The sequence below is a fragment of the Miniopterus schreibersii genome, assembly GCF_964146895.1.
Source record: "Miniopterus schreibersii genome assembly, chromosome: 2".
NCBI lineage: Eukaryota > Metazoa > Chordata > Mammalia > Chiroptera > Miniopteridae > Miniopterus > Miniopterus schreibersii.
The window spans coordinates 96,400,503-96,425,186 of NC_138102.1; the positions used below are offsets into that span (position 1 = coordinate 96,400,503).

Genomic DNA, 24,684 nt, shown 5'->3' on the forward strand with positions numbered 1-24,684 from the left:
ACTTCTGAGCAGGCTGATGCCTTTCAAGTCTCAGTGTTTATTTGGCTCTATGAAGACCCCACCATGAGGAAATGTCTTATATCAAGGGGTTAAAACTATCCAGTTTATATTAAACAGGATCTCACATACAACTCTTGGCTATTAATCCAGTGGTCCACACCTTAAAAAAAAAAAAAAAAAAAAAGCAATTGTCCAGTAAATACAGACCAAAGACATCTAAGCAACTAAGTTCTCAAGTAGCTCAAATAGGTGGCTGGTCCTGGGCACACAAAAAAATTCAACTTAGAAATATTTTGTGGGATCATGCTGAAGATTCCACCTGTGTTGAGGGTTTCAAAGAATACTGAAAAGCAGACATAAGAGGCCTCTTTACTTGAAGCTCAAGTTTCAGTCTAAGAGGAGAGACAAGGTATGAAACAGACTCTAGATATGTCATCTCTAATGCCTAAAATTTACAGAATTGAGTTACTCTTGCCCATTCTGGCATTTTATTCCTACTGATGTTTATTCATTCATGTGGGGTGATGGGAAGAGCATGGCATGGGCTAGAAGTCAGAAGGTTGAGTCCAAATACCCATACATGCCCAAACGAGTGCCTTACTTCATGAGCTGGCCCAGCCACATCCAATAAATATTTGTTAAATGAAGAAATGAATGAACCTTTCTGAACTCTTAGTTTTTTCCTCCGTAAAATGAAAACATCTACCTCATCTACTTCTGAGAGTTGTTTTCAAATGAGATAATGTGTGTGAAAGCTCTTTATAAACCATACAGCACAGAACAGTTAATAGTATAAAGACATCGTTGACTCCCTCCTCCTTGCATTGCTGGGTAGTATGACAAAGGGACTTCTCCAGATAGTTCTCAAGACAAATAGTCCATATGGTTGTCCAGTAGGGAGGAGTAGAGCTCACTGTCCATCACAACTACAGTGGACTCTTTGCCATCTTCCTGAACCTTGTTCACTGGGCACAAGTTTAGAAAACATTTCAGTGTCACTCCTGATGCTGTACTAAATTACATGGACTTAGGTGTTAGCTACTATTTTTAATTACATGCAAAAAAGTTACAGCAATATCATACCAATAGGGTTGTAATTTTGCAGAGATGATTTCTTAATGTAGGAAGAGTCTTTTAAATCATTAATTGGATTGAGGAAGTGTGTTTATTCAATTTAACAAAAATTCACTGAAAACCGGCTCTGTACAAGGCACTTAGAGCTGGTGCTGGGTGCTGGTGCTGGGAACTAGAGGAGGTGATGATTTTTCTATTCTCAAGGGTCTTTTATCCTAAAAACATGCAAATAAACTCTCAATATAACATGTGGCAGAACAGTTAATACAAAGTAATTGTATGAATAACCCAAAGAACAATGGGGGAAAATCACTATAGAATCAAGAAAAGCAGCCCCTAAGCTGAGCCCCGAAGAACAAGAATGGATTTTCAAAATGGAGAAAGCAAAATCCCAATGAAAGGAGCTGCAAGCACAAAGACCTGGGGATGAAAGACTGCAAAGCGCCCTAATGAAACACTGTGTGACGGGAACAGAAACTACAATCAGAGTGCATGGGTAAAGGTAGAAAGTGAGTGTGCGGTCTGAGTAACACGCACGGAGGTGTGGAGCTGTCCTTCAGAGAGCAGAGGCGCTCCGGGTGTCAGGAGTGGGGGGTATGGCTAGACCTGTTTAGAAAAATCTCTTCACCATCCAAAACTTTCTTTTAGGTTTCAACTCAAATGTCACAGCCACTGGATGCACTCCTTCAACCCACAGCCTTGTTCACTTGTCTTCATCCACCCTTCAGAGCACCAGGCCTCCCTTTTCTTAATACTCAGGACACGTGTTCAATGTCTCCATTCTCTGCCAGGCTCCCATGGGAGGTCCCATGACAGAGGGTCTACGTCTGTCACACACACTTGTGTCTCCAGGGCCTCACAAGCTGGTAGATACTCAACCAGTGTTTGTTAACTGAATGAAATGAATGAAAGACCCATCCAATGAAGAGATGACAAGGGCCTGAATAAAGTCATTGAAAAGGTAAAGAGTAGAAGCCTTGACCGGGTAGCTCAGTTGCGGGTTTGATCCCTGGTCAGGGCACATACAAGATCAACCAGTAAATGCATAAATTAGTGGAACAACAAATCCGTGTTTCTCTCCCTCTCTCTCTCCCTCCCTCCTTCTCTCTCTCCCAAATCAATAAGTTAAAAAAATAAAAATAGAACAAAAGATAGAGAGTAGGGATATGAGAGAAGTTAGCAGAATTGATGTGGCAGCTGCCTGGGGAAGGGAGGGTGGTGAAGGAGGATGAGGGTTGAGCCAGTCACAGGAAGATTGACAGAGAACTCAAAGGGCAGGGGGGATGTGGGGAAATTCTTTAACAACTTGCAGTTTTTACTCATCACTATGCTTTTCCTTTCTCCCATCTCTCCTTTCCCTGCTATGTAATAAAATGTACCATTATAAGTAATAATACAATTTTAAAGTCTTTACTTCCCTGCCTTCCATTTCCCAGCTGTAATGAAAAATGGGAACACAAGGGACAAATGAAATCAAACTTTTCACTACCCATTGGTCATGAGATATTATTCACCCTTCCACACAGGCAATAATGGCTTTCCACTTTGTAATCTTGTGGAAAGGATATTACAGTTTGGTGCCACCCTAATACAAAGATGTTAGCTATGGGATGAATGACGTTAAACTGCTTTTCTGGCTCTGGCTGGGACAGAAACAGGTCAAGGACATACTCCATGTCATCAACAGTAAAACTTAGACAAATATTGACCAGTCTAGTAGATGAAGTAAGATGATGTGGTTGATTTCTGTAACTGTGCAAAGTTTTTGTTAAACATTAAAAAGAGAAATAGAACGCAGTCTCATTTCATCAGTTAAGATAGAGAATTCCATCCGCCTGGATGAGTTTAACTATGGAGCTTTGACATAGGAGCCTAAGAACACACACTAGCTTAGACACTGGGTCAAAGATTCACCGTTGGACCCAGACAGGTCCAGCCTATTGAACCAAAGACTGAAGTCAGGTCAGATTGTGCAAATCACTTGGCTTAGCTTTCAGCTCTTCTCTTGAATGAGATTGTGACTGTTTAGTAGACAAATAACTGTGCCCAAATTTCCTTTGCTCATCCAAAAGCAATGCTTTGAGAAACCCAGATCTGCAAATGTGGAGTGTGACAGCCAACAGAGCTCTAACAGGCACTATCTCGAGGTCCACTTGCTGCTGTTTCTTTGTTGATTTGCTATGAAAATCTCATGCCTCTAAACCCTCTAATCATTACAACATAGGAATTGTCAAAGAACAATCCTGTTTGTGGAGAGTGGAACCACCTTTGACGTAAAGGCAGGCCTGAGAAGAGGCAGAGCAGAGAAGAAAGAAGAAAGGGCTTAAGCTTTTCCAACAGGCCAATGTCACTCACTCATTTACTTACTCCTTCATTCAACATCGCCCAGTACTGTGTTAGGTCTGGCACACAGTAAGTGTTCAAGTATTTGTTAAATGAGTGAACAAGAAAATTACTACAGGAAGCAATGTAATAAAGAATATATTTACTAAGAGAACAAGCTGTCAAACATTTTAATATTTTATTTGTAAGTAAATGCTATTAGTTACAGAGTATTTTTGTGTTAATTAATGCAAGATCTTAAGCTAAAGAGTTAGGGTTTGCCCTGGCTGGTTTGGATCAGTTGGTTGGAATGTCATCTTATATACTAAAAGGATGTGGGTTTGATTACTGGTCAGGGCACATGCCTAGGTTGCAGGTTTGGTCCCAGGTCAGGGTTGTCCAGGAAGGCAACCAGTAGATGTTCTCTCTCACATCGATGTCTCTCTCTCTCTCTTTCTCTCTCTCTCTCTCTCTCTCTTCCCCTCTCTCTAAAATCAATAAGCATATCCTCCAGTGAGGACTAAAAATTAATAATAAAAATAGTCAGGACTTTTTTTATTTTTAACTAATAGACTTTATTACTTAAAGCAGTTTTATGTTTGCAGAAAAACTGAGCAGAAAGTATAGAGAGTTCTCATGTACCACCTCTCCCCCACACACACAGTTTCCCCTATTATTAACATCTTGCATTAGTGTGAGACATTTGTTATAATCAATGAACCTACATTGACACATCATCATCACTCAAATTCCATAGGTTACATTAGGATTCACTCTTGGTGTTGTACATTCTATGTGTTTGGACAAACGTACAATGGCAGGCCTCCACCATTCCAGTGTTATACAGAGTAGTTTCACTGCCCTAAAAATCCCCCATGCTCTGTCTATTTAACCTTTCCTCCCCTCAAACTCTTGGCAACCACTGATCTTTTTACTCTCTCCATAGTTTTGCCTTTTCCAGAATGTCCTAGAGTTGGAATGAGACAGCAAGTAGTCTTTTCAAATGGACTTCTTTCACTTAGTAATATGCATGTAGCCTTCCTCCATGTTTTTTCATGGCCTGATAGCTCATTTCTTTTTATCACTGAATAATATTCCATTGTCTGGATGTACTGCAATGTATCTTAGTTGCTTCCAAATTTTGGCAATTATGATTAAAGGCACTATAAACATCTGTGTGCAGGTTTTTGTGTGGACATAGGTTTTCACCACCTTTGAGTAAATACCAAGGAAGACAATTGCTGGATTGCATGGTAAGACTATAAGAAACCTAGCCTTATAAGAAACCACCAAACTGTCTTCCAAAGTGGTTTCACCATTTTTGATTCACACCAGCAATGAAAGAGTTCCTGTTGCTCTACATCCCTGTCAGCATTTGGTCTTTTCATTGTTTTGGATTTTAGCCATTTTAATAGGTACATAGTAGTATCTCATTATTTTAATTTGCATTTTCCCTGATGACATATGGTGTGAAACATCACTTCATATGCTTATTTTCTGTCTCTATATCTTATTTGGTGAGGAGTCTTGTTCAAATCTTTTGTTCATTTTAAAAATTGAGTTGTTTGTTTTCTTATTGTTGAATTGTAAGAGTTCTTGTAGATTTGGGTACAAATATTTTATTAGATTTGTGCCTTGCAAATATTTTCTCCCAATCTGCGTCTTGTCTTTTCATTCTCTTAGCAGCGTCTTTCACAGAGCAGAAGTGTTTAATTTTAATGTAGCCCAATTTAGCAATATTTTCTCTCATGAATCATGTTTTTAGTGTTTTATCTAGAAAGTCATCACCAACCTAAAGTTACCTTTAAATTATCTCCTAAGCTATCTTCTAAAAGTTTTAAAGTTTGGATTTTACATTTAGATCTAGAAGTCCACTTAGTCTGAAATTAATAGAGCTATTTCAACTTTCTTTTAATTTGTATTAGCATGGTATAATTTTCTCCTCTTTACTTTAAAAATTAAAAGTAAATATCTGTGTCTTTATACTTAATGTGGATTTCTTGCAGACAATTTTTTCTTGAGCCAAGTCTGATAGTTTCTGTCTTTTAATTGGTATTGTCAATGTAAGTAACCTCCAAACCTGTAAGAGTTTTTATGAGTTTATTTGAGCCAAACTAGCAATAATTGCTGGGAAGCAAAATCTCAATGGATTGAGATAATGCTCCAGAGAATGGCAGTTTTGCACCATATTTTATAGATTACAATCAAAGAAGGAGGTGTAAGGGGTTTACATGAAATGCACTGGTGATAGATTAGGGAGGTGGGAGAAAGCAAAGAGGGGAAACCTCTGGGATTGGATAAAAAGTAAAAGGAATGGGCACATACTTCTTTCACATCTGTGTGTATAAGATAGTTAACAGTTAACAATTAACATGATAATAATAGCAATAAGGGGGTTTGTGGTCTCTGTTCTGGTGTAGTGGTTGTGCTTTGAGGGGTCTGGAAAAAGAAAATTACTTTGATATTCCAAAGGTATGTTATCAGGTATATTATCATAGATGCAAAAAAAGACAACAGACAGGCTCAGTTAAGGTGCAGATTGACCTTTGTTAGGGAAAAATACCAACCTAGAACTACCCACCATGAACTGCTTTTAGTTAGGAAGTTTTCAAACCATCCTGTGTGGTTACTTTAGGTCTGAGTTTGTAAGGCCACCATGCAGGCTTCCCATGACCTTGTCAGGTTTAGTCTGTGGCCCCTTTTTTGTTTAAACCATTCATATTTAAATTCATTATTGATATAATTGATTTAATATCAACTATTTTTGTTACTATTTTCTATTCATTGCCCTTGTTTTTGTTTTTGATCTTCCCCTCCTTTCTGTCTTCCCTGATTTTAATTTAGCATTTTATATAATTACATTTTTTTCTCCTCTCAGCATATCAATTATACTTCTCTCCCCCCCCCCCTTTTTATGAGATTGCCTTTTCTAATACTCTTCTTTTTTATGTAGAACCAAGTTTCTAACCTATATCATTTTCCTTCTCTGAGAAGAATTTCTTTTTAACATTTCTGAAAAGGCAAGTCTATTAGTGACAAATTCCATCAATTTTTGTTTGTCTGAGAAAGTCTTTTTTTCTTTTTCTTTTTGTTCTTTTTTTCTCCATTAAAACATTTTTTAAAATTGTAGTAAAATATACATAACATAAAATTACAGTTTCAACCATTCTTAAGTCTACCTTTCTGTGGCATTCAGTACATCTGTGTGTTTTTCAGCCATCAACTTACCACCACTCATCTTCAGAACTTTTTTCTCTTCTCAAACTGAAACTCTTCCCCCATTAAACAGAAACTTTCGTCCCTCCTCCACCAGGGCAACCACCCTCTACTTTCTATCCTTATCAATTTGACTATTCTAGGTACCTCATATAATCACACAGTGTTTGTATTTTTCCTTCGATTTTGAAGAATAATTTCACCGGATACAGAATTCCAGGTTGATAGTTTTTTAAATTTCTTTCAACACTTTAAATATTTTACTCTACTCTCTTCTTGCTTGCATCTTGCTGAAGAGGTGTCTGATAGAGTTCTTATCTTCTGTAAGGAAGGTGGATGTTCTTCCTCTGGCTTCAATAAAGATTTTCATTTTGTCTTTGACTTTCTGCAGCTTGAATATAATATGCCTAAGTAAGTGTGCAGTTTTTAGGATTTATTCTTCTTTGTGTTTTCTAAGTTTTCCGGGTCTATGGTTTAGTGTTCATCATTAATTTGGGGAAATTATTAGTCCTTATTGCTTCAAATAGTTCTTTTATCCCTTTCTCTCTCTGTTTTTTCTTTCTAGTCCTCCCATTACACATATGGTAGAATTTTGTGATTTCCCACAATTCTTGGACATTCTGTTCTTTCTTTTTTTCATTTTTTTTCTCTTTGTTGTTCAGTTTGGGAAATTTCTGTTGACACATGCTTAAGCTCACTGATTCCTTTCTCTGCTGTGCCCAGTGCACTGATGAGCCCACCAACAGCATTATCTGTTTGTCACAGCACTTTTCATCTCTAAAAATACCTTTATGTCTTTCTTAGGGTTTCTATCTGTCTGCTTATAGTTTTCCCATTAGAGTTCTTAGCATATTAATCAGTTATTTAAATTCGCAGTCTGATAATTCCAAAATTTCTTCCACTTCTGAGCCTGGTTCTGATACTTGCTTTGTATCTCAGGCTGTTTTTTGTGCCTTTTTAGGATGCCTTGTAATTTTTTGTTGAAAACTGGACATGATGTGTTGGGTAACAGGAGCAGTCCTGGCTCCAGTAGCAGCTTCTGTCCTTGGTGAGTTGTGACTCTATGTATCTGCCTCTCTGTCCTCTTCTGGAGAAGTGGCTGCCCTGTGACCTCAACCCTCTGATTTGTTGATTTTCAGTTTGTTTAACATTTTTCTTGTTGCCAGAATAAGAACGATAACTCCCAAGGTCTTTACATGTTGGACCAGAAACCAGAAATCCCCCAAAGGCTTTTAGGATGCCATTGAACCTTTTATGTATTTCATACAGTCCATGAACATTTATGAAGCACTATTGGGCCAGATACTGTCCCCAACCTGCTTCCCACACCTAAATATCCGGCCTCCTCTGGATGCCTAGGAGACTCACCCAGGTGAGACCTCCCATCTCTAGAGACTGTGTGTGGGGTTAGTAGGGAGGGAGTACACAGAAGAAGGGGAAGTCTTCAGGGAGGAAGAGAATCATCTCTACTTTGAAGTCACCAATTTTCATAAAGCCAACTCCTTTCATGGACTGTGGAAAACTGGCTATCCAGCATTAAACCTTTTCCAGTTTCCTCTTATCTTACTCTTCTCAACTATAACAGAAAGAGAAAGAGGGTGCAACAGCACATGAGTCTGTATTTGCCTGTGATGTTCTAATATCAAGTCACTGGATCTGAGAAGAAAGAGATGAGCTGCTGTCTAGACACAAGAAAAGGAGGAACTCAGAGTCTGGGCTGCACAGGCAATTCCATGCTGCTCAAACCCATGCACAGAGACCGTCAGCTCTCAGTATGTCGCATGAATGAAAAAACATATATCATAGAATATAATAGAATGCAAAAACAGGTCATCCACTACTGATAGGAGGACAAGACTATGGCATAAAACCTCATTAGTTTTGCCTTGCACAAATTCAAAATACTTTAACTGATAAATATCCCAAATAGATTAAAATTGTACTTTTCACTACTTACAAAGAAATAAATTTGCTAAGCAAATTATAAGAGTGTAAAGCTTCTAGTTAGGGGAAGTATCAAACTAGAGAACAAACTGTTAAAATCTTTTAGAAGCTATCTATTTGGGTAAGAACAATTGCTACAGAAATTTTACATCAATTTCCTAAGAATTTCTATTAGGCAAAACATATTTGTTTAGTCCTGTTTGTCAATAGACTGTTGAAAGCAATGGCTCTATCTCTTTTAAATACTTTAGAAACTTGACTAATTCAGAATAGATGGAAAGAGTGAAGAATAGGCTTTTCTATATATTTACATTAAGAGATGAGGGCTATTTCTAATAATTTATAATATTTCAAAATAAAGTAACAGAACAAAGACCCAACCAAATAGGAGCAGGCTAACTTAATACCTGACTTTCCCACAGGAGCTGCCCCTAAAAACTGCTCTTTCCTTTTCAAGGTTCACTTCTCAAATGGAATTACTTTATCCTAAGTAGTAGAAGTAACTAGTAACAAAACAGGATGAGTTGGGCAGGAATAACTGTGACAGAAAATGTTCTCCGGACTATTAAATCACCCAAATCTTTAAACTGACAGAGATGCAGTTAAGGTCTAGACCCCTAACTGCTTCCGAAGGTTTCCCAGCTTCTCCTTGGCTGCCCCCTGATGTGCTCCTGGGGATGCTGTAAAGTCTCCCGATGCTGTCTCCACGCTGCAGCCTGGGCTCACAGACAGCAGGCAGCTGGAGCAGCCAGAAAGCCCCTTCCAGGGGCCCAGAGTGGTCTCACACAACAGGGAGCCAGAAACAAAGGTGCCACCAAACCTCAAACAGCCCCACCCACTGGGATTGGACACTGTCTCCCCAAACTCACATCGTTCAGCGGCATCAAATTACAGCCTGGCAAGACAAAAGAGAACAGGGTTAGGGAGGTGAAGGTGATACAAACGTGGATTGTCGCCTGCTGACTTTTTTGGTTGAGTGAGTGAGTAATGTATCGGAATGGAGTGGGGCAAAGACTAAAACCTAGTTACATTCCAGACACTGTACCATGCCTTTTAGACACATGGCCTCATTTCAGATCCCAGAAATTCTGCAAAAGGCTTAAACATTCCCACTTTATCCAGGAGGAAACTGAGGAGAAAGAAGGAAGAGAAAAAAATAGAGTAGAAAAAGAAGGAAAGGGAGAAAGGGGCTTCCATGAGCACCTGCTGAGGTGCCCAGTCCTGTTAGGACTTTTCACGTGTCATCACAGTTCATCTTTGCCTCTTGAAGGTGGCAACTTAACCCACCCAGGACTGGTCACAAGTAGAAGCTGGGGCCACGGCTGTCATTAGGGATAGCACAGCTGGGATGGCAGAGAGCATTCAGAACCTTGGCAACCAGCTGGTAGGTTATGCCACAGTCGCACAGGAAGAGCAGAGGGGACAGCTTCCAGGAGGGAGCATTCAAGAGGGTAGCCTTAGCCTGCAGGGAATGAACGAAGCTCGGTCCGAATTTTACCTTTGGCACTGACCAGCTGGGAGGCCTCTTAAGTCACAACTGCCTCCCTATAAAATGAGGATAGTATTCCCTGCCCTTGTGGGACTGTTGAAAGGTAGAGAAAACACCTGACTCATGGTATTCATTAACAAAAGGCAAGAACATTATTATTATGGGGGGGGGGGTAAAATGGATGAAGGGGGTTGAAAGGTGCAAGCTTCCAGCTATAAAATAAATAAGTCCTGGGATGTAAAGTACAGCAAGTTGACTATAGTTAACAATACTATATTTCCTACTTGAAAGTTGCTAAGAAAGTAAATCTTGAAAGTTCTCATCACAAGAAAAATATTTTCTAACTATGTGTGCTGATAAATGTTATCTAGACTTATAGTGGTGATCATTTCAAATCATTATGTTGTATACCTCACACTAACATTGTTATATGTCAATTATATCTCAATAAAAAAGAAAATTATGATTATAATCTCATCCTTGGAGTATGGTTGGATCTGGCCAGGAGGCAGAGAGAAAGAAGACATTCCTAATGCTGGAGCCTTTCAGGAAGGATTTAAGGAATCAGGAAAGCAGAGGGATCTGAAAACTCCTAGTCACCCAGCTCCTCCCTCCCTCTCCCCAGGTGGGGCCTTTTTCCCCAACATTTTCTCTAATCTCACCCAGCACTCAGAGTGCTGTCTCTGAAACAATACAAAAAATCCACTGAGAATATGTTCAGACTCAGTGCAAGTTGAGTTAGGGACCCCAGAGCCAAGTACTGCTGTCCCCAAATGAACTGAACCTGCGTGGAAACAGTTTAAAAGAAATCTCAAGTCAAGTGCCTTTTACAGGAAAGGACCCTGACTTTGACCATTGTCAAGAGAAGGTAGAAAGTAAGTGACTAGAAACATTCACCTGGAAACTAATAGGGAGAGTTGGGCGTAGACTTGAAATACATTGCCCATTTTTACTTTACTATCACAATTCATGTTAGTTTACTCATGCTGCATTCTAATATTCTCTGCTAAATTCCTTAACTCCTACCTCTATGCCCTCAACTCAAAAACCTTTTGTTGGTAAAACACCTATGCTGAAATTATCATATCCTGAGACTTAAAATTTGGAGAAGGGTCAAGGGGAAAAGTAAACACAACAAAATACAGTCCATTGCTCTAAAAACATGCGTCGTAGTTCATTTGACAGCTTATCAGTGGGTGATTTCTTCTTTTCCAGAAGGTGCACTCATAGATCAATGTCTCCAGTACAGTCTTTGTTATTTTTTTTTAAAAGGATGAAGAAAGTCATAACCTTGAATATCCTCAGTCTCTTCTAGTTTATTTTTCCACCTTTATTTTTCTTATAATAAATGTATCACATATTCATTGAGGGAAATTAAAATTGCTTGTAAAATCACTTAAAACTTATAACATAATTGTTAACATTTTGTAGCAGTTCCTTTTTATTAGCATATCACAAAATTAGGATCTTAACAAGTCTCTTCTTTATTCAGAAACCCTTGCTTTGTTTTCACGTCCTTGGCTCATCTGTGGTGCTTGTTGCTCTGGCCGCCCTTTCACAGCCCTCACGGGTACAGCACTTGCTGTGGACTGACTGGCTCCTCAGCTCCACCAGAAGCCCCTTGAAGGAAAAATGACCTTGTCCACTGGGGTGGCCCCACAGCTTTGCCAGTGGCAGGAATCATCAGCTAGGAAGTAGAATGAACCCACCAGTCATGGTCAATTTTATGTATCAACCTGGCTGGGCTGGGCTGGTGCCTAGATGTTTGGCCAAACATTAGTCTAGTTATTGCTGTGAAGATATTTTTTAAGATGTGATTACCAATTAAAACAGCAGACTTTGAGTAAAGCTGATAATTCTCCATAATGTGGGTCTCATCCAATCAGTTGAAGACCTTACATTCCTCAAGGAGGGCGTTCTGCTAGTAGATGGCCTTTGGACTCCAGCTGCAGCATAAACTCTTCCCTGTGTCTCCAGCGTGATGGCCAACCCTGCAGATTCTGGATTGGCCAGCCATAGCAGAGAGAAAGAGAAAATGACCAATTATGAGACAATTCCTTAAAATTTCCCATTCTCTCTCCCTCCCTCCCTCTCTCTCTCCCTCTCCCTCCCTCCCTCCCCCCCTCCCTCCCTTCCTCCCTCCCGCCCTCTCTCTCTCTCTCTCTCTCTCTCTCTCTCTTTCTCTTCCTCTTCCTTCTACTGGTTCTATTTCTCTGGATTCTCTGTCCCTACCCAGTCAGCTGCACCACCACTCTCTGTCTCCCTTCTGGGCTAGCCTTCCCCCTCTTCATTCCCCTCTTTTCTCTCCCATTACTGGCTCCCATTCCTCTTTCTGAAAGGCTCAGTGTTTAGACTTCTACCTTCTCCCCCACCCACATCCTTCTTAGAGAACTCACTCTCTCAATCAGCAACTGTGCACTGACTTGACACCTTTTGAAGTCGATTGGTTTTCTCCGTCAATTATACAGAAGCAAGGGTGTGGTTTGTGCATTGGGTGGTGGTCCTAGGTTGGGGACAGACAATGATACAAAGTAAGGTGTGAGTTCTGTCCTGAAATGTCTTAACAAAGACAGTGTTGCATTGCACCAGTGTTGCAGGTAGGCGTGAAAACGTGGGCAGTCCTGCTTCAGAAGGAAAAGTTGTTTCCCGGATTACCTGCTACGCTGGCTGGGCTTTGCCAATCAGTATGCAACCATTCATGAGCAGCACCTGCTATGTGCAAAGCACTTTACCTGGTGTTGTGGGAGCGCAAAGAAAGGCTTCAACTGTTTATAATCCCCAGATAAGTATATAGTCTGCTTTTAAAATGCTCTTATTTTACTATGCAAGCAGATGTGCCTGGCAGGAGTGTCTGTTTGGAAGGATTGATGGCTAAAAGACAGGAAAGATGCCACATGGGGGCATGAGGTCAGAGACGACCAGTCAAGCCTTGAAGGCCGGATGAACATTCAAGTCACAGGACACATTAAAGCAGTAAGTCTGTCTAATGAAAAAGCCAAAAACAGATTTGTGTATCTCTCCACGCCTAAGTGCAAGGCCATTCCAGGTGCCACCTGTTCTCCTCTAATAAAACATTTCAGAAGGTGGGTCTTTAAGAAGTTTCGATTCTTCTTTCACAACCTTAGAGACATATCTTAAGAACCACCACTAATCCTGTTACATGAGAGAATATGACCTAACAAGTAGCATACCTACCGTATAGGTGGGGACACTTAATTACCAACCATTTTTGTGGGAGAAGCAAGTCACACATCTCTTGTCTGGTGAAGGATGGCTCTGAACCTCTCAAGCCAGGTCCCTAAATAACTTTACACATTTTCACCCCACCAGCCCATGCACCAACCCCTACGCCCACCCTGGGCACCAGAGCCCTGTCTTGTGAAAGGGGCAAGACCAGGGTCTCCACCTGGTAGCTGGGGGAGCTGAGGGAGGCCCACTCTGCTTCCCTTGAGGGAGGTTTCAAAGGATGGAGATAACTCATATTAATAATCCCTTTAACTGCTCTAAGTGGTCATTAACTCATAGAAAAAAAACAGTCGCTGTGCCTGCAGGCTGCTCTCTGGGAGAGGGCCGTGAAAAGGTGCAAGAGGCTGGCAGTGTACAGAAAACAAGGATCCTGGCAAAACACAGCCTGCCCCTGATCCTGATCCCGAAGGGTCCTGGGCTGGAAGCCCAGCCAAGCCAGGCCCACTCGCCCAGGCCCTCTCCCCAGGGCTTCGGGGTTCGAGGTGAGCAGCCACCCAGCGGGGGACACGGCTCACCCCACCCCAGGGACCAGGCCTGGCGGGCCCCCTGCCCCGGGCCCCCTAGGGAGGACCTGTCCTACACCCCCTGCTCCCCGACGGAGGGGAGGACGAGGGTCCTGCCCTGCCCTCCCCTTGCACTCCGCTCCCCCAACGGAGGAGCCCGTCCTGTGCCCCGCGCACCCACCAAACCGTCCTGCGCTCCCTGCGCCCCCCAGGGAGGCCCGGCCTGGGCCCCGCGCCCCGCGCCCCGCGCCCCGCGCCCCGCGCCCCGCGCCCCGCGCCCCGGGGCGGGCCTGGGCTGGCCACCGCACACTGGCCTCTGGGTGCGCTCGGGAGCGTCAGGGCAGAGGCGGGGTGAGGCGCGGTTAAAAGGCGCCGCAGGTGGGGGCCCTGCCGACTGCAGGCTGCAGACACCGGCCCGCCCGCCCGCCCGGCCACAGCTAGGGCGCCGCCGCGCGCCCGGAGCCCCACGCCCAGACCCGCGCCGCCACGGTGCCCGGAGCAGGTAAGCGGGGCTGGGTGCGGGGTGATCGAGGCCTCTCCGCGGAGGAGCAGCTCCCCCTCCCCGCTCCCTCCTCCCGAGAAGCCAGAGGGGCGTCGGCAGCCTGTTGCCTCCCTTTCCCTGTCGCCCCGGGTGGCGACCACTCCAGGAGGGCCCTGTGGCCTCAAAGTGGGTGTCCGAGCGGGTTGCCCAGGGCGACCTTATCAGCCCCGATCCGCATCCTGCGTCCGGTGCGTGCGGGAGGAACCCCGACGGACTGGTTTGGCTTATACGCCAGATAGTCCCACTTGACCTGCACGACAGGTTTCTGAATGCACCACACCGCGTATCTGAGTTGCAGTCTGGGGACCGGTGCCCCTTTCCCCAGTTCCTTTGCTGCGTTCGGGCTTGTCTTCGTGTTCACGGGAAACTGACAGGACCTGGGGGACAGGAAAGCCAGGAGACTGGCAGCCGTCCGTAAGTCCCAGGTAGAACTGACCCGTATGGCTGTGCGGTGTGCGCCCCAGAACTTGTGAAAAGCAGATGACAGTAATGCAATTACCGGGCAATTACTGGACAACAGTAATTGTCATTGGTGACACATTTCGGTTAAAAGGTGGAGGCACCAGAAGGTACTTCCTGCCTGGTGAGGAACAGTCAGTCCCAGGTGTCACTGTCATTGCTTGCTTTTCTGACTGGGCTGGTCCTTCCTGGAGAGCAGAACGGGGTCTGAGGTGAGTGTGGTGGGAATGGAGCTTGGGACCAGGGGGGCTGCGGCCTGCAGCCACTGCAGGGACCCTGGCCCAGCGACCTCCGTGTCCCCTGGGTGGAACCTCGCTGTGCATTTAGTGTTTGCTTGAATTTAACCATGCAACGTTGTTCTCTTCCTTCAGTGGACTCCATGCCATAAAAGTGTTTTCTTGCCTTGGTTCTAACAGAATCTAACAAGTAGTGTTCTAGGAGAAAATGTCCTGCCCCAGGACAGCTTCCTTAGAATGCAGAATGCTGCTCAGAACTGCCCCTGTGGAGAGCTTTGTCTGTTGTTTGGATCTGGCTGATACTTTGGGGGTGTTGTTTGAACTATGCCAAGGAGGGAAGGGGAGGGGAGGTTATGGAGCCAGAATATCAAGGCTCCAGCCTGTGACATAAATGGGGGTTGTTCAAAACCCAGAAGACCCTCATCCATCCAGCTGCCACACTGGTGGTTTTATTATAAAACAAAATCTGCTCCAGGTAATGGTGTCTTGTTCTCTTTTTCTTACTTTTTTTCTGCTGAATTATAAGAGCATTAGGGAGGAGCAGAAGTATAGAAGGTCTGACTAAACAATTTCAACAGGGTGACAGGAAAATTCTAACTTGCAAGTCCTCACACCATGCAGCTTTGACACAGTCTGATTAGTCCAGGAGCTGTGTTTTGTACTCATTAGCAAAAATGTTAAATAGAATAAAATTGTGGAAGAATAATGTTCTACCCAAGCTTCTGGGTCCATGAGGGCATGATCCCTCCCATGGTGGCATTATCATATGTGAAGGTTTCTGTTTTACTTGTTTGATCCATTAGAATGGATGAGTCCCCAGGTGGCCTTTTCCATTTTATTCCCAGGGTCATTTTATTCTGTTTGGGCTTAATGTTGGAAAGGACACAAGTTTACTTGAATGAACGGAGACTGCTTCATAGAAATTATTTTTTTAACTCTTTGAATTCTTAAATGGATTAAGAAATACATGTAGTTCTATGAACTGTTCATATTGATATTTAGACCCAAAGACGAAAAAACATTTTCATTTTTATTGAATTAATTTGAAGAAGTATATAAATCCTAGATCCATTTTGTCACTGGCCATTACTTTGACAGGACAGTTGATGAAGTTTTGTGTCATTGAACTTAAAAACCACCTACCAGCTTATCCCTTGGATGACTTGAGATTTCTAGAGACAAAAGATAGAGATTCTTCTAGATTAAAAAGAGAGTTTGAGATTTTTTTTTTAGGCATACTAATTTTGGTGGTAAGGGAGCATATCCAGTTTCTCAAAGTCCCTTTACTCCTTTTTTTATTTTTATTTTTTATACTCAGGGAATGAGCTTGAGGCTTGGGGTTGGTGGTAGTAATCACTATTATTTTGGTAGGAAAAAGAAACTACACTAAAGATTTTATTTTTATTTTATTTTGGATTTGAACTATAGAGCGTCAGTAAACTGGCAGTATTCAGACTTTCTTCATAACAGTTCTGGGGATGAAGAAAAAGTACCCACAAAGGTCATGCAGTAAGACATATGGGAGGAGTTAAAGAATATGGCCACATCTATTTTTTTCTCAGCAGGTAACATCCTCACCTACATCCAGAAGGTGCACAAAGATTTATATTCATGTCGTTGCATTGGCTCCTAGGCGATCGCATGATGTAGAAGAAGAAAGCTTGAGCCCTGAAGAGGGCAGCTTGCCCTGGTTCTCCTTGGGCCAATAGGCTGAGAGTCAGGCTTAGGTGTGTTATCACTGCCTTTATCACTTCAACTTCTCAACTCTTCATACTAACATGGAAATTGTGAGGAGTGTGTTGTTTTCAGTCTATCAACTATTCACTGACTGACTTTGAAAGGGTCATCCAAAGAGGATAGTTCCTTTGTACCTCATGGTGTGTGCTGAGGGTAGCATTGGTGTTCAGGGCTTTAGTTTTGGTTTTGCCAGCAGTGAAACTAAAGTGTCATTATTAAGCAAACTAGTTATGATTAAATTCTTAAATAAGAAATTTTAAAATAATAAAGAAATTCCATTACTGAAGCAGAATGCTAATAGATTTAGTTCTTTGAATTGTAAAAAGGAAGAACAGTCTATCTTGATAACACTGTGTGTATCATCTGAAGTAAGGTCAATGTTTACTTGTTTTCAGAGTTAACTATTTGGGACCAGAGCTTTAGTACTGAGAATGAGCAGTGGATGGTAAGATATACCACAAACCTGAATACAATTCACCTTTGTATGTTTGGGTAGAACCACATTCTCATAGGTGGAAGACCACAGAAGCTCAGCATATCCATTCTTTCCTTAAAAGAGAGCCAGAAAGAGCCAGTTAAGTGTCTCTGGTTTACAGAGAGACGGTTAATATTTTACTTTTTACTGAAAAAGCTGCTCCCGGTGGTTGCCGCCAGCCTGCCTGAAGCCTAAAAATAAAGAGGTATTTTGTTCATTGATACCAATAGCAAAGGGTCCCGATGAGTGTAGTTAGTTTGGAAAGCAGTTCTCAAAAAGTACTCGGCCTTCAAATGTCCTATTACCACAATGTTGATGGTAGCTCGCCCCAGGTTATGTGTTTACAGAGGAGAGGCTGAGGGCCGGTGGCCTGCCCCTGCTCCCCCAGCCAGGGCGTGCCTCGCTCAGGGATGGGTCAGGTCAGGGCCTCCTTTCAGACCTGCTGAATCTTCTGCCCTCTGTCAGCCCCTCGGGGAGTGGGCAGAGTGTTCCGAGAGCAGCCAGGCCTTACCTGTGACTGCAGCATTGTGTCAGGAAGTTTTGGGCAGGCCGTACCCCTGGCCTTCCTTCTGAAACTTGTGAGAGGGGCTCTCCTCCTGCTCTTAGCGCTCACTGGGAGTATGATGTGCGGGACAGGTGCCCTGGCTTCTTGGGAAGCCCCTCAGCAACGATGAGAACGAATCAAAAGAATGGACAAGGAAGCTTTCACTGTAGGAAATACCGGTGCACGTTCACAGAGCGCCCTTTCTGGGGAACAAGGAAGGCAGGGGGGTGATGGAGACTGTGGAGAACAGCTCTTCCTTTCCAGTCGTTTCTACCATGTGATAGGTAATAGGGCCTTGGTTAATCCTGTAGGAAGATACCACCAATCAAGTGATTTGTTTTAGCCCAGTTAATTGTCTTGAGTGACTGGGAGGCTAGACACATGTATTTGGGTTTAATCACTCATTTTTCTTAGTGCCCTGGTTATCTCTTTTCTTTTCCTCCCTTTAAAGGTGCAGGTAAATTGCTGATTCAAACTCAAAAATTGTTGTATAATAGATTATTTTCTGTTCAGCTTTGCTACTTTGAGAGAATGTGTTCAGAGCATGTGATTTGGGGACTCAGAGAAGTAAAAAAGAAATAAAGTTATTGCTGTCACTATTGTTACTGTTTTTTAAGAAAGAGGAGCCCCAAAGAGCAGAAATCAATGATCCTGCTTCTAGAAAGTAGGACCATATTCTTGTGGGGAAATTGTGACCTCCTGACCTCAGCCCCTGGCCTTGCCTCTCCAAATTCATTCAGACAGCTTGATTGGTTTGCTTCCTAGTAGGGCAGGTAATAGCTGACACCAGGTGTGCCATTGTTCAGGCAGATGATAGAGAACTCAAACAGCCTTTTTAGGGGGAAAAAAAAATTTTATTTATTTTTTTATTATATCTGTGGGGAAGTTTAAATTCTGTGCACTTTGGAGGTTTTGAGAAAATGTGAACTTTTCTTTGATAAATCAAAGACTTGCTGATTGGGCACTTAACTAACCAAACCTCAAGGGGAAATGTTTACTGGTTAATTAGAGAAAATGTTATTTTATAAACAAACAGGACTGACCTCCTAGGAGAACATCTGCTGTAAAATATGTTGAAACATCAAGATACAGGTTTCTACATCCGATCGCCCTGACCCCTCCCCCACCACCACCCTCCCCCCCATGACATCCTGAAAGGCTTCCAGAATAGAACAGCAACAACCAGGAAAATGTATTATAATTACTTTCATAGGAGACTAAAAATTAATTGTACAATTTGTATTGTCTAAAATGAGTCTTTTAAGTTAAAGGTTAACTTAATATGGACATTGACCATCTCTTAGGCCATGAGATAAATGGTATGTGAAGGCAAGGTTAAATTGTAGAATCTGAGACCACTCCTCCTGAGTGAGCCGTCTGCATTACCCTGCGATACTTACACAGCCTCTAATTCAATGTTTTAAGGACAAGAAACCACAGCTTCAAAGAGTTTGTGTCTACAGAGTTGTACCTACTTCATTTTTCTCAGCATTTTCTTTTTTTAAAAAGCAAAAAACCTATATACTGGCTATTGTAAATAATGCTGCAATATCTTTTAGAATTGGATTTCTTCAGATAAATACTTGGAAGTGTAATTGCTGGGTCACAAGGTAGTTCTATGTTTAATTTACGAAAGCCAAGGTATGGAAGCAACCTAAGTGTCTATTGACAGATGGATGAATGAATAAAGAGGATGAGGAATATATATACAACAGAATAGTACTCGGCCATAACGAAATTAAATCTTACCATTTGCAACAACGTGGATGGGCCTAGAGGATATTTATGCTAAGTGAAGTAAGTCAGACAGAGAAAGACAAATATAATATGATTTCATTTATATGTGGAATCTAAAGAACAAAACAAATGAACAAATAAAACAGAAATAGAAACATAGATACAGAGACCAGACTGATGGTTGCCAGTGGGAGGAGAGGTTGAAGCAGTAGCTGAAATATGGGAAGGGGATTAAGAGATAACAAACTTCCAGTTATAAAATAAAGTCACAAGGATGTAAAGTACAGCATAAGGAATATAGTTAATAATGTTGTAATAACTATGTACTATGCCAGGTGGGTACTAGACTTACCAGGAGGGATCACTTTTTAAACTATATAAACCTCTAACCACTATGCTGTACACCTGAAACTAATATGAAATAATATTGAATGTCAACTGTAATTGAAAAAGAAAAAAAAGCCTGGCTTTCTGTTTATTCTACCTTGGATTCAATTCTTAGTCCTAGATCCTCCTGTTGCCATGTGACTGAGAGTTGTCCTCCAGCTAAACTGCTCCAGCTCCCTCAGTGTCCTCTCCTGAAAGAGTCCTTCCAGACTCTGCCACCTGGCCACACTCCAGCAGGTCACTAGCCTGCCAGTGTCTTTCTTGATGTGATATGAACGAACACAACACTTCAGGTGTGGGCTCCCAGGGAGCGGGCATGCTATCTCCTCTTCTAGCCTAACCTTGAGTTTCTTCTAGGAAGCCTTGTTGTAGGGCATGAATATTCTGCTTATAAGGATATTCCTCCTGAGGGATACAAATATTCCTTAAATAAAATGTTAGGGTATAGTTATTAAATGAAACATGGAAAGACAATTAACTTGCTGATGATATGAAAGGCGTCTGTAAACATCATTTTGACACTAAGATACACTATGTCTGTGCCATTGCCATTGTCATGTTGACTGTCAGCAAATTCATGGCAGGTGGGGGAGTCAGCCTGAGCGCAGTGTGCTCCACATGCATTCAAGAAATTCTAAGATGGATTGACAAAAGGACTTTGGTGACTCCTTCCTCCTGTAAAAGGGTGTGGAAAATTGTATGGGTGGATTTTTCTGAGGCAAGGGCCTTTCACTTTCAGAAGAATCTCCAAGTGTTCGTTATTCATCTTTTTTTTTTTTTAAGACCAACTTTTTAGTCTTGTATGGCAACATAGAAGGCATCTGTTTGAATTGTAGCAAAGGTTTCTGCAGACATCAAGAAGTCCTTTTCTCCAAGGGCCTTAAATCAGGGAGCTAAGAGGGAGCAAGTCCCCTTGTTGCAGTGACACGGGTTCTTCACCGTAACTCTTGGTGCGGTGGTACCTGCTGGGAAGGGAAGGCCTTCATTAGCCTGGTTACGAGGGAGAACAAGTAAGCACCTTTTGTGAAAACTATGATTTTCTTTTGGAAGAGGATCTTTCTGTAGGTATGGTATTAGGCTTCCCATGATGAGGGCAAAGGATGTTATTCAGGCTAGAAATATAAATATATTGTGTAAAGCAAACTAGTAAGTACTTGGTTTCTTACTTTCCCTCTTTACTGCCAGATTAACCAGATTATTTCATTCCAATGACTAATTTTTTTCTTGGATAAGCCATTTAATCTCTAAGACCTTCTGTGGACCCTCTGTGATCTCTGGGTGAAGAGAGACATAGTGATTTAATGGGAACTGGGGAAGGAATTTGAATTACCTGAGTTCTTGCATTCATGTCAAACAGTGACCTATTATATAATCGGAATTTAGTTAAATGAAGATGATCTTAAATCCCAAAAGTTATCTCTGGTCAGAAACCTTTGAATGTCTTTAGACTGGGCATTCTGTACCAGAAAACCTCTTACCAGCAGTTTAGGGGTTGAAGTCATAACTATCACAACATACTCTAAGCAAAATTTGCTTCAGTCTGTAATATAACTATTATTGTATAAATTCAAAGGAACTTTCTGTTAATTTCCCTTTGTCTGTTTAGGAATAAACCAGCACAATGGATTGGGGTACCCTGCACACTTTCATTGGAGGTGTGAATAAGCACTCCACCAGCATCGGGAAGGTGTGGATCACTGTCATCTTCATCTTTCGTGTGATGATCCTCGTGGTGGCCGCTCAGGAAGTGTGGGGTGATGAGCAGGAAGACTTTGTCTGCAACACTCTGCAACCAGGATGCAAAAATGTGTGCTATGACCACTTTTTCCCAGTGTCCCACATCCGGCTGTGGGCCCTGCAACTCATCTTCGTCTCCACCCCTGCCCTGCTTGTGGCGATGCACGTTGCCTACTACCGGCAGGAAGCCGCCCGCAAATTCAGACGAGGAGAGAAGAGAAATGAATTCAAAGACTTGGAAGACATTAAAAAGCAGAAGGTTCGGATCGAGGGAGCCCTGTGGTGGACGTACACCAGCAGCATATTTTTCCGAATTATCTTTGAAGCCTCCTTTATGTACGTGTTTTACTTCTTATACAATGGGTACCACCTGCCCTGGGTGCTGAAATGTGGGATTGATCCTTGCCCCAACCTTGTTGACTGCTTCATCTCTAGACCTACAGAGAAAACTGTGTTCACCATTTTTATGATCTCTGCCTCGGTGATTTGCATGCTGCTCAATGTGGCTGAGTTGTGCTACCTGCTGCTGAAAGTGTGTTTCAGGAGATCAAAAAGAGCCCAGACTCAAAAAAACCACCCCAATCATGCCCTAAAGGAGAGTAAGCAAAATGAAATGAATGAGCTGATTTCAGATAGTGGTCAAAATGCAACCACTGGTTTTCCAAATTAGACATTTCAAAGTGTGATGTAGCCAGCTCCTAACAAAACTGGTGTGTTCTAAGGACTCTCTCTAGGCTAGAGATTTTGTGTTTATAAATGGCTTTCATAATACATAGATAACTTGAGTTAATGTTTTATAGAATAATTGTGCCATTAATATGCAACGTGATCACAAATGTGGTCCATCTCTGAAAACTAAGACAGGTTGACAACTGTGCCTTGAAGCTCCTTTCATATGTCTGTTTTAAGTGGACCTTCTGACATAGTGGGTATTTCCTGAGGATTTAAGACTGTAATTGTTGTTGATAAAGAACATTTATCTAGAAATCGATACTTTTATTAGTAAAATATATTTTTATAGGATTGAATGTTTTAGTTCCGACTTTGAATTTATGTATTTTTATAATGACTAGTCTTCCTTACCTGGAGAAACATACGATGTTAGTTTTAGAATTATACTTTAAATATCTAAATGTTGAACTTACTGTATTTTGTTGTAAATAGTGTTTTGTATTGTCTATCGACAAGTTTATGAACTATCATGATGCTCTTCAGGTGGAAAGTGTTCATTGTACAATATATTTTTATGACTTTGTGAATGTAGACAGAGCTGTATGGAAGCGGGAAGCTTTTTAAAACTAGCCCATTTGCAGTAGTTGTGGACAGCTTGCCTCAATAAAGATGAGCCCCACTGCTTAAGTGTTCCTGTGCATTCTGGGTTTCTGTTCTGTTCAGGGCACCATGCTGTAATCCCCAGTGGTATGACAAGTGGGTTGGGGTACTCTTGCTGGGGTAGCTGCTGATTCTGTGGGTAAAGTTGCCCTGAAGTTCACTGGGGACTCTTGCTTCCTCACATCGAACGAGCAGAGACCAAGTTCAGTAGCCTACTCCACTTGGAGACGGGTTTGCTGCTTTAGCACATGGAAGATATCCTCTGGGTCACTGCAACCTTGATAGAGAGGAGGTCAGGGAAGTTTTCAGGTGTTCAGCAGCAATCTAACAAAGCTTGCCTCAAAGGACTCATTAATGAGTTCTTCAGTCCATGATGACCAAGAAAAATACCCACAACTTCATCCCCATAGATGGGGAAACCTTCCTCCCTAGGGATTTCCAGGTTGAACACAGATGCCTTTAGTGTGGGTGTCGGTGAGTCAATTGCAGACTGGTCACTCTGGAGTAATTATACACACACATGCAACTCACATAGTTAGCATACGCCATGCATAGGGACACCTAGTGAATAATGAATATACGTGAGGGCTTGACACAGCCCTGTGATTCTATAACACTAAAAAATCCAGTCAGCACTGGTAATTCCTGATTGTCCTATAATGTTCTTTCTTTTAAATAGCTGTCTTAATGGGTATCAAATGAAGCTCGTGAAGAGGAAGGAGGGAAGTATCAGAGCAGATAAAACAGCTTTGGTAGCAGTCCCAATTGAAACGGAAAAAGGACTTCCATTCTACTGTGCTCTTGGGACTGCTGGTCCAGTCATGACAGCCCCACTGGCCCCTCCTCTCTGCTCTTTAACCTCCCTAAATGCACCTTCCCTTCCAAGATCTGAGAGGATGGCCACACTAGCTGCCAGCACTCTCTCCCCACCTGCTTCTTACCACCCTCCCCACTGAAACCAAGCCATTATCAGCATAATAATACTCTGAGCACAAACCTAATGGCTTCTTCTCAGTTGTCATAGTTGTGTTTTTTAATCCTCACCTGAGGATATGTTTATTGATTTAGAGAGAGGAAGCAGAAAGAGAGAGAGAGATATTGATGTGAGAGGGAAACATTGATCAGTTGCCCCCCGCAACCTAGGTATGTGCCTGATCGGAAATCAAACCCACAACTTTTTGGTATATGGAATGATGCTCCAACCAACTGAGCCATTCTGCCAGGGCTCAGTTGTCATAATTTTAAAACTCTTTGAGATCTTTTTCTAGATTCTGAGACACTGCCCAACTTAACCTTGGGTCTCCACCTCCATCTCCACCTGGGGCTTCTGCACTGCCTTCTCTCCCTCTCCCGGTCCCTTGGGTGAAGACCTTTCCTTTCCTCACTCCACACTCTTCCTTATGAGAGATCATCCCCAATTTACAGATGAGAACACTGAGGCTCAGAGAAGTTAGGTAACTTGCCAAAGGTTTTATAGCTAATAAGTAACAGAGCCAAAATTCAAACCAGGTCCAACTTTCTCAAAGTCAGTGGCTTAACTACTGTATCACGCTGACTCTCACAGCTCTACACTTGACAACATGTGTAATGTGCAATGTTAAGAAACCTCACACACCTGTTATCTAGCTCCAACAAGCATCTACTTATGCCTATTCACTTTCCCACCTACCTCACCTGCCCATCCCCCAGTCTGGATTATCTAAAG

At 42.3% G+C, this 24,684-nt stretch overlaps 1 protein-coding gene and 1 long non-coding RNA gene across 3 annotated transcripts; one reads left to right on the forward strand and one right to left on the reverse strand.

Moving 5' to 3' along the window:
- Window positions 1-11,556: 11,556 nt before the first annotated feature.
- On the reverse strand, window positions 11,557-12,527 carry LOC308553348. Its single transcript, XR_013998228.1, has 3 exons — window positions 12,442-12,527; window positions 11,867-12,045; window positions 11,557-11,732 (listed from the first exon to the last, which is right to left on the reverse strand). It is a non-coding gene; the product is annotated as an uncharacterized lncRNA (long non-coding RNA).
- A 1,609-nt stretch (window positions 12,528-14,136) lies between these two features.
- Window positions 14,137-23,011, forward strand: GJB6 (gap junction protein beta 6). 2 transcript variants are annotated; one of them, XM_081129243.1, is made up of 2 exons: window positions 14,137-14,296; window positions 21,517-23,011. In XM_081129243.1, the coding sequence occupies exon 2, from the start codon at window positions 21,532-21,534 to the stop codon at window positions 22,315-22,317; it is 786 nt and encodes a 261-aa protein (XP_080985369.1). In that variant the 5' UTR covers window positions 14,137-14,296; window positions 21,517-21,531; the 3' UTR covers window positions 22,318-23,011. The 2 variants fall into 2 exon arrangements, with proteins under 2 accessions (XP_080985369.1, XP_080985370.1); XM_081129244.1 differs by lacking the exon at window positions 14,137-14,296 and adding an exon at window positions 14,638-15,006.
- The last annotated feature ends 1,673 nt before the right edge of the window (window positions 23,012-24,684 follow it).

Bases quoted from the DNA above. Each gene is read 5' to 3' on its own strand.
- GJB6 (XM_081129243.1), top strand. From the start codon at position 21,532: ATGGATTGGGGTACCCTGCACACTTTCATTGGAGGTGTGAATAAGCAC.